The 14,750-nt window shown below is 47.4% G+C and overlaps 1 protein-coding gene across 1 annotated transcript in view; it reads right to left on the bottom strand.

The window, feature by feature from the left end:
• Window positions 1-14,486, bottom strand: part of GALNT8 (polypeptide N-acetylgalactosaminyltransferase 8) — a 44,616-nt gene extending 30,130 nt beyond the window's left edge. Inside the window, exons 1-2 of the mRNA XM_048836123.2 lie at window positions 14,136-14,486; window positions 5,228-5,543 (exon numbers count right to left, since the gene is read on the bottom strand). Coding sequence (XP_048692080.2) covers window positions 5,228-5,543; window positions 14,136-14,349 — 530 coding nt within the window. The 5' untranslated portion in view covers window positions 14,350-14,486. The remainder of the gene's footprint in view (window positions 1-5,227; window positions 5,544-14,135) is intronic.
• Window positions 14,487-14,750: the final 264 nt, after the last annotated feature.

Below are 14,750 nucleotides of genomic sequence, written 5' to 3'. Positions count from 1 at the left end.
AGTAGATTCAGAGTAATTCCATTTTACTTTAATTCTACATTTCTTCTTAAGTGATTGCACAAATCCCTCTTAAGTATGCGTGTGCCGGGTGGACTTGAGTGACAAGTTGGGATGGAGCATGGGCCCTGCACTTCCTCATGCCTCCAAAAAAGGATATAAAGGGCGGAGTCACCTTGATCCTCCCACATTGCCTTCTCACCACTATTTTCAGCTTTAAGGTTTCCTGAATATTAATTTTAGCATGGAAGTTTATGTAGCTCCATCACCTCTTCTTATTTGTCTCCTTTCCACCAACAATTGTCTAAGGCAAAACATTTTCAAAGCTGGGTCCCTACAATTAGGCACCTACATCCATATTTAACCACTTAGGTAAAAGAGGTCTGATTTAATCAGAAGGTGCCAAGCCAGCAGGGCCTGCGGGTGCTCAGCCCTGATGAAATCAGGCCACTCACTGCCTACCTATGCACTTAGGCGGCCAAGATTGAAAATGTTAGCCTTAGGCTGGGGTTTTTCAAAGGAGCCCACAGAAATCAGGCACATAAATCCCATTGACATTCTCTGGGATTTGGGCACCTAACTCCCATAGACATCTTTGAAAATCCCAGCCCTAGTTTTTCCTCTCTGTATATGGAAACTTGCAAATGCAGGATACCTCTTTAGGCCTTTGGCCATTTTTGTTGCCTTTTTCTGGTGCTTTCTGTGTTTGTTGCATTTTTTTAACCTTGATACAGTATTCAAAGTGAGGACTGACCCATGGTTTATATAATGGCATGAAAATACGTAACTCATTATTCCCTGGGCCCTTCTTAGAAAGCTGGTGGCTTATACATTTTCTCGGTTGTTGCTGCACATTAAAAGGTCTATGCCGCATGCTTCTTTCGGCAGCGTGTAGTGTACATATGCATAGAGCTCCCCTAGCACAGGGATAAATAGCAGCCTAGCTGGTGAGGCAGGGCTTACGCGAGTAGAGTAGACACACACCTGAAGGGTGTGGGTATGTACCCCAGTACATCTCCTAGCATGGCTCTCTCCTCGCCGAAGCAGTGCCTCCCCATCTACACTGCTATTCGTAGCAGTGCCGTGTCCTGCTGCCTCCCCACTGCTGGACCCCTTCCCCTCTGCAGTGAAAGACTCCAGCAGCAGGGACAGGCTTTGGCTGGGCGGGGGTGGGGGGCAGTGAGGAAAGGCTCTGGCAGTTCCCTGCTGCTGGAGCCCTTCCTCCCACAGCGAAAGACTCTGGGGAGGCAGCAGTTAAGGGCAGTGGGGAAGATTCTCTGCAGTGGGGAAGGGCTCCAGCAGTAGGGAGCTACGGGAGCCTTTCCCCACTGCTTCAGTGATTCCCAGGGAACACTGTGGCAACGGAGAGGCAGTGGGAAAAGGTCCCACCACCTTCTGCCTGCCAGAGCCTTTCCCCACCTCATGGAAAGATTACAGCAGCAGGGAAAGGCTCCGGCAGGCTCCGTCTTTCCCCGCTGCCTCCCCTGCCTTTCACTGAGACATGTAGCGATGCACCGTAGCCTGGACACGGCCTGCTTTTCACTGCAGTGTGTAGCTTAGAGTTGCCAGGTGTCCAGTTTTCTACTGGAACGCCCAGTCGAAAAGGGCTGGCAGCTCCCGTCAGCACTGCTGACCGGGCTGTTAAAAGTCTGGTTGGTGGGACTGGCAGGCTCGCTACTCGGCTTCGTGCAGCTTCCTGGAAGCAGTGACGTGTCCCTCAGCTTCTAGGCGGAGGGACGGCCGAGAGGGTTCTGCATGCCACCCCCACCCTGAGCACCGGCTCCGTGGCTCCCATTGGCCTGGAATGAGCCAATGGGAGCTGCAGGGGTGACACCTGCAGGAGGAGGCAGTGAGTGCACAGAGCCACCTGGCCGCACCTCCACCTATGATCTGGAGGGACATGTCGCCCCTTCCGGGGAGCCCCCTGAGGTAAGAGCCACCCAGAGCCCACAGCCCACACCCTCCCCTGTGCCCCAACCCCCTGTCCCAGGCCTGAGCTCCCTTCTGCACCCTAAACTCCTCATCCCTGGTCCCACTCCAGAACCTGCATCCCCAGCCAGAGCCCTCACCCCCTCTGATACTCCAGACCCCTGCCCCAGGCGGGAGCCCCATCCTGCACCCAAACTCCCTCCCGGAGCCTGCAACCTGCACCCACTCCCACACCCCAACCCCATGTCCCAGCCAAGATCCCCCTCCTTCACCCCAAACCCCTCATCCCCCCTCTAGAGTCCACACCCCCAGCTGGAGCCTGCAACTCCTTCTGCATCCCACCCCATGCCCCAGCCCTGAGCTGCCTCCCGCACCAAAACTCCCTGGTGGAGCCCACACGCCACATGCCCTCTGCACCCCAACCCACTGCTTCAGACCAGAGCCCCCTCCCACACTCTGAACCCCTCGGCTGCACCCCCCCAGCCTGAAACCTCCTCCTGCACCCCAAACCCCTCATCCCCAGCCCTAACTCAACCCTCTGAACCCCAACCCTCTGCCCCAGCCTGGAGCCCCCTCCCACACCCTGAACCCCTCATTTCTGGCCCCACCCTGGAGCCCACATCCCCACCTGGAGCCCTCACCCCCTCCCACACACCAAGCCCCTGCCCCAGCCTGGTGAAAATGAGTGAGTGAGGGTGGAGGAGAGCCAGCGATAGAGGTGTGGGGTCTCGGGGAAGGGGTGGGGCAAGGTGTTCGGTTTCGTGCAATTAGAAAGTTGCCAGTCCTAGTGTAGTTGCACATAACCTACATGCCGCCGCCGCAGTGTGTAGTACATACATAGCTTAAGATGTGCCCAGTGACACCTAGATCTTTTGCCTAATAAGTTATAACCAGAGGCGCTGTAGTCTGTTGTGTCTAGATTTGAGCATCTTTGAGGATGTTACAACCTCTTTCAGCACCTACTGATATGGAGGAAGATTTTCAAAGGCCCCAGGGGGGAGTCATGCAACTGACTCATATTTGTGTCTAGGAAAACCTCCCCTTTATACTTTATGTAATTTCATCATGTTCATTACATTTCTTAGTTCTGCCTCCAAGTTATATACCTAGGTAATTCTTGAAGTCTAGTACCCTTGTCGCATCTTAAATTATCCTGCATCTACTATATATGGCCCATAGTCTGTTCTCAGATACGCCAGTGTAAATTCAGATTAACTCTACTGGGCTCAAAATAGTTACTCCAGATTTGCACTGGTGTAACTGAAACAAGAATCTGGCCCTATCCATTTATACCATGCTCCTCCAGGACTGGGATTTCCACTGTAGGTGTTAGGCGTACATACTGTGACTTTAAGAGCAGAGCACATGTCAGAGAGAAGGGGATTGGGCTAGGAAGACCCGTTGGAAGCAGTCCAGAGTCAGCTTCACTAGATACACAACTAGGAGCACACTGCTCTCCTTTGGTTTCTGTAACCCTGTTTTTGTTCTACTAAAGCCTTACTTCTAAGAGACCAGACAGTGCCTCCTTCTTTTAAATCCACCAGACAACACAGTAAGTTTATTTGTAAGCAAATTTGGCAACTGACAATCTTCTTCCTCATAAAACAGAGCATTATCTGATTCCTCTATATCCTTGAAACTGGCACCATGTAAGATGCTCACCTACAGTACAACAGAACGCCTTGTTCCTTATAGTGTTTACACATTCTTTGTTCCATTACTTTTGTACCCACTACTGCAGGCTCAATCTACTTCTCAGGATACAAATCTTTCCCAGGTGGCCAAAGCGGTGAAGTAATAAATTTATAATGAATGAGAAGGGTTGGGCGGGTAGCTGGAGGATTTCCTAACCAGATAAGAATGAATTTATCATTTTTCCTCAAGTCCACATGACCAGTTTTCAGAGAGATTAATGGTTTTGTTTTTTTTTGCTGCTATTCAGTATTGTTTTGTTTTAGCCCATTATTGAGGTAGGAACTGGGTGTCAACATTTTCATTCAGCTCTGAATCTGAACTCCCCCGAAGTTCAAGTAAGTTGTTTCTGAGCCACCTTTAAAACAGCCCTTTTGCAGCTCCAGGGACCTCTGGGGATCAAATCAGAGGAGAGTCAGAAGTGCTCAGACATTACGGTGAGGGGGGACACCTCCACAGATGGATAGATCTTATTCTGATCCCATTTACACTTGTGTAAATCAGGAGTAATGCTGCTGAAGTCAATAAACTTACACTTAGAGCTGATCAAAAAATGGGAACTTTTCCATGAAACATTTCGCAAATAATCTGTCCCTGGTTTTCATTTAAAAAAATATATCAACATTTGTTGACCATCTTTAGTTACAGTTGTAGAAGAGTGATATTTATGACTGGAACATCAAGTCTATGAGCTTGAACAGTGCACTAGGGAAAGGGAGAAAGCACTCAAGAGGCTTGTAGCACACTGCCAGTGATAATATAAGCCCTGGGTAACTGTTTTTTAGCCAGGACTTTTGTCCTGGCTCCTAACATGTATTGCCACATGATCAGTCTCTCCGTCTTCATAAATCTCAGCTCCCAGCTCTCCCTGCCATTTATCATAACGCTTCCATCGGATACTGGGCTTACTGTCCCCTACCATTAATAATACCTAGGTAGTTACATAGACCTTTCTATCCAAGCACATTATAAAGATATGTATGTATCAATATCCCCTCCCCCTTTTTTTTTAACAGATGGAAAAAGTGAAGAACAGAATGGCTGAGTGACTTGCATAATGTCCCACAGTGAATCACTGGCATGGAATTCACATCTTCAAACAGCCCCACAGTGCCCTCTGCTTTTGACAACATGGTCTAATGTGTATAAACACAATACAGCTTCCTTGTCCTTTCTAGCTTGCGTCTCCCTTGGCAGGCCCTGTGCATAGGGGACAATTTCACTCTTGGAGCTCAAGTGGAGCTTAAACACAGCAGAGAGTAGAAGGCCTTTTGAATGTTGCTTTTAGTTTTCTCCTGTGCTAGCATGTATCATTAACAAGAATCTATTTTATTTAAAACTTCCCTATTATATCTTTTGCATACGTCTCCTATAAGCTTTCACCTCCTGACTTGCATTGTGTGTGCGCGAAGAATTACCCACTGCTCTTTGTAAAATGCAGGAGGAAGTGAATGGAAAAAAACCAACACATCAAACTAAATGCAGCACAAATCCAGATCTGCTCATGGATCCCTTATAACCTTCCATTCCAAATCAGCTTGGGGCCTTGGATAGCACCTCTTTACATTCATACATCTGCCTAGGAACATATACAGGGTTCATACTGCACCTGGGATATCTGGTGTCTGGAATAGGCCGATCCAGGGGCAGACGGTCACTGAGATAAACATTATACCCATATTTAGTGAATAGATCCTGGGCTGTGGTTTGTTGCTCTTCTGTTAAATCTGCACCCCAGCGCTTGAACAGCCTTGAATCTGGAAACAGCTTTCGGTGCACAACCTTCTTTTCCTTTTTCATCTTGTCTTCCTCCTTTGCTTTCTCTGCCTGGTGCATTTCACCCTTTGACTCCTCTGGCAGCTTTATGTCATCTTCTTTTTGTTTCATTCTTTCATTATGAGAGGGCTTTTTCATGGAATTTGCTGCTTAAAAATAAGGTGTGTTTAGGGTCTAATGACAAGAGAGAATAATGTGTAATAAAGATAATGGGCCAGATTCTCCTCACACTGGTTTAAATCAGGAATAAATCAATGCAGTTACAATTACCATGAAACTGCCATGAGACGAGAATCAGTTTCTAGCTTCTTTATAAAAACGAATCTGTAAAGGCAGGATTCCAAGAGTTAGTCCTAACAATGTCAATATTATTGGTCACATTCTGCTTTCAGTTTTCCTGGTGTAAATAAAGAGAAACTCCACTGAAATCAATGGAGACATGCAGAAAGAAAATCAGTGTACAAGTGATATTAGAAACAGGACTCAAGATGTTCAGTAGAGTTTGTTCTGATACAGTGAAGTAACTAAAATCAACATCTGGCCTTATCTGAACCACGTTGCTTGTGCAATATGGGCTATGAGAGTGTTCTAAGCATAAAGCACAAACGACCTCTCCACCCTATCCCCATTACATGGCTGCTTAATAATATCTCCCTTGCCTAGATAAATTTCTGGGGGAACTGGCAAATTAGGCTGAATCAAAAAGGCAGGCGATTCACAGGAACTGTCTATAGGTATATATCTCAGGTATTTATATTTATTTTTGGACTTCGCTAAACAAGAGTGCCATCAGTATGTGCAGGGTTGTTGTTACATATTAACTTTTTAATATTAACATTTTAACTTTATTTCTCCTGATTTTTATTTTATTGAATTGTAAATTCCTGTATTTCAAAAGGAAAATGTCCCTTAAAGACTTGTATGCCACAGAGCCCTTGAAAGAGATATTTTGCCTTTTGATTTAGAATAACAAAAGCAGTGTCTTTTTCAAATACTGAACCAAAGACACCTGTTACTTTTCATAGCTATTAAAAGCAATTGGCAGAGAAATGCAAGGCAGTAGGTGCCCAGGTGAATTGGAGTCATATTCTGTCATTAAGGGTGGTGTGATCACTGGGCTGGGGTACTTATTACTAGAGCTGGAGAAGTGAACCCACATATTCTGAGCAACTTCTGGGGCTTCCTAAGAGACATTTGAAAGGGCTTCTTTCATCTCTGGCTGATCATTGTGCTGTATATCCCTGCTCTATATCCCCTTTCCCTGGTACTCACAAGCCTATCTAACAGCAGAGTAAGTCTAGACAGGGGTTCTCAAAACAAATTTTTTGATGGCCTCAGAGTACAGCTACTAACTCTGGCTAGTAGCCGCTCTGACAATTTTTCCTAAAATACGTAATTAACTTTAGGGAAAAACAGATAAATATTGTCCAAATCATTGTAATTTATTTATGTAGCAGGAAGTTGTCAAGTTTCCTTCCCCACTCTGAACTCTAGGGTACAGATGTGGGGACCTGTATGAAAGACCCCCCTAAGCTTATTCTTACCAGTTTAGGTTAAAAACTTCCTCAAGGTACAAACTTTGCCTTGTCCTTGAACCCTATGCTGCCATCACCAAGCGTGTTATACAAAGAGCAGGGAAAGAGCCACTTGGGGACATCTTTCCCCCAAAATATCCCCCCAAGGCCTACACCCCCTTTCCTGGGGAAGGCTTGATAAAAATCCTCACCAATTTCCATATGTGAACACAGACCCAAACCGTTGGATCTTAAGAACAATGAAAAAGCAATCAGGTTCTTAAAAGAATTTTAATTAAAGAAAAAGAAAAAGAATCACCTCTGTAAAATCAGGATGGTAAATACCTTACAGGGTAATCAGATTCAAAACATAGAGAATCCCTCTAGGCAAAACCTTAAGTTACAAAAAGACACAAAAACAGGAATATACATTCCATTCAGCACAGCTATTTTACCAGCCATTTAACAAAAGGAAATCTAACGCATTTCTAGCTAGATTACTTACTAACTTAACAGAAGTTCTGAGGAGTTATGAAGAGCATTCCTGATCTGTTCCAAGCAAAAGCATCCCACAGACAGCCAGACCCTTTGTTCCCCGCCGCTCCAGCTTTGAAAGTATCTTGTCTCCTCATTGGTCATTTTGGTCAGGTGCCAGCAAGGTTATCTTAGCTTCTTAACCCTTTACAGGTGAAAGTGTTTTGCCTCTGGCCAGGAGGGATTTTATAGTTCTGTATACAGAAAGGTGGTTACACTTCCCTTTATATTTGATGAAAGAAGTAGAGCTCCCCATTCTGCACACATGGATTCCCCATTCCATACACATTCCGTACACATGGATTTTGCTCCTATTCTTGTGTTCAGAGCATGTCACAGAATGAGAGTGCCTCACCCTGCTGGGGAGCTACCAAGCCCTGCAACAGCCCAGAGCCATCAAGCTGTTGTAAAGGGTGAGTGTGGCCCCAGGTGGAGGAAACGCCAACCCATCTCTCTGTCCCTGCAGCCCATGAACCTTGGGTGAAACCCACCCCGGAGAAGGTGGGTTGGGAACTCACTGGCCGCCTGCAGAGTCCCAGATTCTCCATGCCATTGCTGGGCAGGAGTGGGGGAGCTGCCCAGGGGAACACCCCGGTGACCAAAATGCCACAGCCACTAACAAGAGTCGCCTCCGGCACTGCACACACTGGCCCCAAGTGACTGCAGAGGCACTGCCCAGACCCACCGAGGAGGCTGCGCGTTCCACAGGACACCAATCCCTGCTGGCCGCATTTGAGAAACGCTGCCCTAGATAACACGTTGATTCTAAAACCATGGCAGCCGGCAGTGCCTTGGCTGCACTATCCCTCCCACCATTGCTACCAGTCTGGTGGAACAGAAAAGTCCTAGCGATGATGGGGAAAAATATCCTAATGACAGCACGGCCTGAAGGCCTGATACTGCAGCACTTATTCGGGTGATTTCAGTGGGACAACTCGCTTGAGTAAGGCTGCAGAACTATACCCATTTGTCACCAGGACAGGTTTCTCCCCAGCTCCAAAGCCTTGCTGACACACCCAATCTTTCACTAGGAGGTTTATTTCCTTAACGGAGGTTAGCAAACAAACAGTCTTTGCTCATTTCTTAGCCTCTAGCTTCAGTTCCAGGGTCTCTTGCATTCCTGTTCCTTGGCAGCTTCCCAGTTTCAGTCAGCTCTGCTCCTTTCTTGGAGCAACACAACCCCAGGGCTGCTTCCCTTAGCCCCGGCCCCTTGCAGGGAGCCACAACAAAAGCTAGCTCCACTCCAGAGTGGATTTCTTTCCCCAGGGCACAGCCTGTCTTTGTCCCTCTCCCAACAGCTCTTTATAGCAGCCAGCCCTCTTTAATTGGCTGGATTGGATTCACCTGCTCTGGTTCAGGAGCGCTGGGTTTAGTTTATCGACAGGGACCAACTACCCTGTGACATACCCACACCCCCAGTTTTCCAGGAATAAAAAAATGCATACATTTTCCTTCTTGTGAGGTGGCCTCCTGGGGGCCAAAATGTTGGGAAAGAACAGTGTTTTTGCACTGAGAGGGGGAAGAGTAGCCCCAGCCCAGGGCTACTCTTCCCCCTCTCAGTGCAAAAACACTGTTCTGCCCCAACATTCTACGGCATCATTCATTTTACAACATTTCAGGCCCTGAAAGTTTTTCTTACTCCAACCCAAACATTCCTCTCAGTGGTTTAACATAATACCAACATTTCAACTATCGCTTCCCACAAGTCCCATCGAGTCACGGAGTGTTCTCTGAGCCCTAGAGGTCCTGCCCCCAGGCACAGACTCTCAGTGCCAGTCACTCTGAATATTATGCAGTGGGGCCAGGGTCATATAACCAGGCTCACTGGGCACGGTTCCTACATAGTCTTATCTCCATCGCCTGGACTTTGGAGTCCCTGCATGACTAGGCTTTACCGTCTCTGCATGCAGAGTCTCTACTTCAGTCTCAAGTTCGTGAACCATGAGGAGTAAATGTTTCCTGTTCTCCTCAATCACCTGGAGATCTGTAGCTAGTTTTTCTTTCTTGAACTTGAGGTTCCATAATTTGCTGTCCACTGACTCCAGTTGTTCTATAAACTGACCAGGCCTTTGCAGGGGAGCTATAAAACAGATCTGTGCTATCTCTTTCCCTGCACTGGAGCCCTGTTTCTCCCCCTGGCTCCCTATTTAGGACTCTACTTGTTGGAATAGTCCTGTCTGAATCCCCACGCTGGCTTGTTTTACAGGTAGTTCAGCCTGGGTCCCCATGGTACCCTGTTGAATCTGGGATTTTGTTTGAGTTCCCACAGTATCCTGTGGGATTTGAGATTTCATTTGGGCCTCCCCAGTGTCCCACCAAGCCAGGGACCATGTTTGAGTCTCTACGGCAGCCTGCTGAGCCTGGGACTTGATCCGGGTCTCTCAAGTACCCTGCCGAGTGTTCCTCATCTGGGCCTGGGTCAGTTCCTCCTACAGAACCAAGCATTGCTGCTTCTCCTTCTTAACCTCCACCTGAACCCGGGCCAGCACTTGTTCTAACCTTGCCAGTTGGCTGATGATTTTCCCCAATGAGGTGCTTACATTGTCCAACTCTTGTTGGTACTTTCTAAGCTGATGCCTCAGTCATTAGGGAAGGTTGTGACCTCCCCCTTGGTCTCCCTTTGCCATCTTTGCTCCAGTTTCTAGCCCTCTTATTTCTTTTCCTAGTCATAGAATCATAGAATATCAGGGTTGGAAGGGACCTCAGGAGGTCATCTAGTCCAACCCCCTGCTCAAAAGCAGGACCAATCCCCAATTAAATCATCCCAGCCAGGGCTTTGTCAAGCCTGACCTTAAAAACTTCTAAGGAAGGAGATTCCACCACCTCCCTAGGCAACGCATTCCAGTGTTTCACCACCCTCCTAGTGAAAAAGTTTTTCCTAATATACAACCTAAACCTCCCCCACTGCAACTTGAGACCATTAGTCCTTGTCCTGTCCTCTTCTACCACTGAGAATAGTCTAGAACCATCCTCTCTGGAACCACCTCTCAGGTAGTTGAAAGCAGCTATCAAATCCCCCCTCATTCTTCTCTTCTGTAGACTAAACAATCCCAGTTCCCTCAGCCTCTCCTCATAAGTCATGTGTTCCAGACCCCTAATCATTTTTGTTGCCCTTCGCTGGACTCTTTCCAATTTATCCACATCCTTCTTGTAGTGTGGGGCCCAGAACTGGACACAGTACTCCAGATGAGGCCTCACCAATGTCGAATAGAGGGGGACGATCACGTCCCTCGATCTGCTCGCTATGCCTCTACTTATACATCCCAAAATGCCATTGGCCTTCTTGGCAACAAGGGCACACTGCTGACTCATATCCAGCTTCTCATCCAGTGTCACCCCTAGGTCCTTTTCCGCAGAGCTGCTGCCTAGCCATTCAGTCCCTAGTCTGTAGCTGTGCATTGGGTTCTTCCGTCCTAAGTGCAGGACCCTGCACTTATCCTTATTGAACCTCATCAGATTTCTTTTGGCCCAATCCTCCAATTTGTCTAGGTCCCTCTGTATCCTATCCCTACCCTCCAGCGTATCTACCACTCCTCCCAGTTTAGTATCATCCGCAAATTTGCTGAGAGTGCAATCCACACCATCCTCCAGATCATTTATGAAGATATTGAACAAAACCGGCCCCAGGACCAACCCCTTGGGCACTCCACTTGACACCGGCTGCCAACTAGACATGGAGCCATTGATCACTACCCGTTGAGCCCGACAATCTAGCCAATTTTCTACCCACCTTATAGTGCATTCATCCAGCCCATACTTCTTTAACTAGTCGATCATGAACCCTTCCAGTCCTGGGCTCTTGTTCTAGCCCCTGTTGTACGAGAGCTGAGAAATCTGCCAGGTCTCACCACAGAACTGTGGACCAAGGCAGACCCTTGACCACCACAGCGTGCAGTCAAGCTCTTCGATCCTGAACCTCCAGCTCAACTTCTGCAGTGGGATAGATGCAGGTCTTACCATGAGTATAAGAGATGTGTACTTGTCCAGGCTACTTACCCTCACCTAATCTTCCTGAACCAGCATGCACCCACAATCTGAGTCAACAAGTCCCTCAACTACTGTTCCCCCACCCTAACTTCTACTACCTGCAGAGGGGCTCCTGTGGGCTCCTAAATGAGTAAGCCATGTCCAACCCTAAGAGAGTTTTGGAGTGGTCTCCCACTGCATGGTCCCACTCTACTAACATTTTACTATGCCCGGACTGGTCACACCTGAAGCAAACCATAGGGCCCCTCTGGTTCCCTCTCACCAGTATTTGCAATAAACAGTGGGGCTACCTGGGTACCTTGTAGGTCCTGCATGTCCCTTAGTTTTGGTCACTCAAGGTCTTTCCTCCTTGTGAGCTTCCCTGGGCCATCCCCTAGTGAATTCACCTCAGTTTATCATAGTGCCCTGGCCACTTGTCTCCTTTCTCCTCAAAGAAGACTTCACCTCATTCCACCGCTTCCCCCACTAAGGCCAGCTCTGTGCTCCCCTGGGTAGAACTTTCAGGAATTGCTCCAACATGACTTTCTCCACTGAACTGGTCTCAGGAGAGAGCCGCTATGTTGCAAGGTCCCATAGTTTCTGGGCCACTACTACCATCGGGCCCCTTGTGGGAACAGTTCTACCCACAACCTGTGTGCCTCAGGACTCAGCCCTAATCAATCCAGGATGGCAGCCTGCACCACTGGATAGGAGTTCACCATCTCATCTCTTACTACCAGGTAAGCTGCCTGCTCCTCACCCACTAGGAAGGTGCTATGTGGCCACCCCTGTCAACACCTCCCAGTCTGCCACCTTTGCCACCCACTCAAATGTTCAGAGGAAGACCTCAGCATCATTTTCCAGTCCAAGATTCTCCAGGCCTGGGACCAACGAGCCCCTAGTCCCAACACCAGCTGTGTTACCAGGTGTGGCTCAGCCTAACCTTTTCTGTATTCACTCCTGTTCTTTGTAGTTAACTTCTTGTCACCTCTGTTGTGCAGCAAATGGCCTCCTGCTGTTTCTGTTGGTTTTCCATCAATTGTATCAGCAAGGCCTGGGTCTGCTGTTTCTGTCCTGCCACTATCAGGCAGATTACCACCTCCATCTTTCCCTTTATTCCAGGGCTGACTGCCAACCCCACTTCTAGTACTGTGTGTCACTAGGCTAGGCATCTACCCAGTGCTGAAGCACGTGCTGCCATGTCCAGTCTTTTGCAAGGAGGTTTATTTTCTTAGCGGAGGTTAGCAAACAAACAGAAAACCAGTCTTAGCTCATTCCTTAGCTTCTGGCTTCAGGGCCAACCTCTCTGGAGGGTCTCTGGCACTGCTGCTCCTAGCAGTTTCCCAGTTTCAGTGGGGTCTGCTCCCTTCTTGGAGCAACAGCCCCAGAGCTGCTTCCCTGAGTCTATGGACCCTTTATCCAGGGACCCACCACAGGAGCTAGCTCCATCCGGTGTGCCTTTCCCTCCCCAGGGCACAATCTGTCTCTGCCCATCTCTCTCTTTAATTGGCTGGATTGGACTCACCAGCTCTGGTCCAAGGGAGCTGGACTTATTCTACCCATAGGGGCCAGCTACCCTGAAACACCATTCCAAACAAAATCCCACTCAGAATGAATTCCTGACACAGGGATTTCCTTCATCTTCAGTCATAAAGCCCTGATCTTTTCTTACATAAATATCCCATCCCATTCAAGATATGTCTGTCCTGCAGCAAGGAGGTGTAATTCCCAGCTCAGGCAAACATACTCATGCTAAAACAGATTGAGCACTAAAAATAGGTGTAGCGACCTGAGCAGCGGGAGGTTAGCTGCCCAAGTACGTGCCTAGGGTTTCAGATGGGATCATACTCAGGGTGACTAGACCCTCCTGCAGCTCTACTGCTTTGTTTAGCGTGCTAGGTCAATCGGAGCTAGTGCAGGTATGTCTACCTGAGCTGGAAATTACACCTCCAGCTCTAGTGTAGATAGACCCTTAGAAGTTTCTTGCCTCATTCTGTATTCTGAAGGTTGAACAACCTTCCCCTTCAGCTCTCAGTGCTGCTTTTGAACACAGGTCAATCAGCAGCTATCACCAATCTCAGCAACCCCCTTTCCCAATAGCAATTCTGCCAGTGCCTTCTAGCTCAGGGAATGAAAAGAACAAAAACATGGCATGGTCATGGCTTCCCGTGTTCAAATCCTTTGCTTCCCAGGACAGCAGAGGCCAGGTGAAATGAGCAAGGGGATTCCCAAGGCCTCTCTTCCCTTCAAAACAGATACATTTCTCACAATAGATTTCTTAGAGCAACAACAAAATCTAAAACATTCTTTTCCCTTGTGATTAATCGGCTGGTGTGATCAGCTCTGCCAAGTGTTTCACATTTGATCTTAATCTCTTCCAGCTAACGCTGCAAATCTTGCTGTTTCCAACATCTATAGCTATGGGCCCCTAAACGATTAAGACTTGTCTAACTCCATGAGAGTTTAGGGTGATACCAGCCTAGAAAGCAAAGCAGGTAAGGGCAAGTGGCATTTCCTTGTAGATACGACAGAGAAATCCTCAAATATTTTCTAAATCAGAATATTGCAGAGAAAATGTGTTCAGACAAATCCCAAGCAACACACACAAACATAAATTACTTCTAAAATGCTATAAAAGTACCCACAGGGCAAAAGAATTGAGAGACCTAATTCTAGTGAAGTTAGAGGTTCTAAATATGCTGCTGAATAGCAATGTGTTTTACTTACAGATGTTGTGCATATACATCTCCAAGTGCTCCAGCCGCTCAATTACTGCATTTTCATGGCTGAAAGATGGGGGGTGAACCTCTAAATATCCGTGGCTTTCCTTTTTCAGTTCTTGTATTACATTCTTCACATAAAACACAAGGAAGATATTTGCAGTGGATACAAGAAACAGCATGGTTGGAAAGAGACCTGGTAACCTTCTCCATGACACCATTTTCTCTCTCTCTAAATATATATCTGTCCTGGTAGTGATTCTTATTCAGTTGCAGATCCGTGCAAGTTGTTGCAGCCCCAAATTAGTTCCAAATAGACCTCTTTGGAGCAGACATCAAGACTGCTCAGATGGAGTGATCTCTTTGAACTTGAATGTGTAACAGAGCAGACAGCAATTTACAGTACCTGGAAGGGATGGGCTTTTTCAGCCTTTTATTACACTTCGTGCGATACAGGTTACCCTTTAATAGGAAGGTACGCAGCTGTTACAGACTTGCCTAGTGAGTTAAAGGATTTTATTGTTCTCATGCGGCCAATGTTACCGGCGGTCTAATATTGCTGGATGACTGTCAGAAAAAACACACACACAATAAGACTGCAAGTGATTCCTTTGCCACTGAT

This window comes from Caretta caretta, chromosome 1 (assembly GCF_965140235.1).
Source record: "Caretta caretta isolate rCarCar2 chromosome 1, rCarCar1.hap1, whole genome shotgun sequence".
Classification (NCBI taxonomy): domain Eukaryota; kingdom Metazoa; phylum Chordata; order Testudines; family Cheloniidae; genus Caretta; species Caretta caretta.
This window is presented reverse-complemented; position numbering and strand designations above follow the sequence as displayed.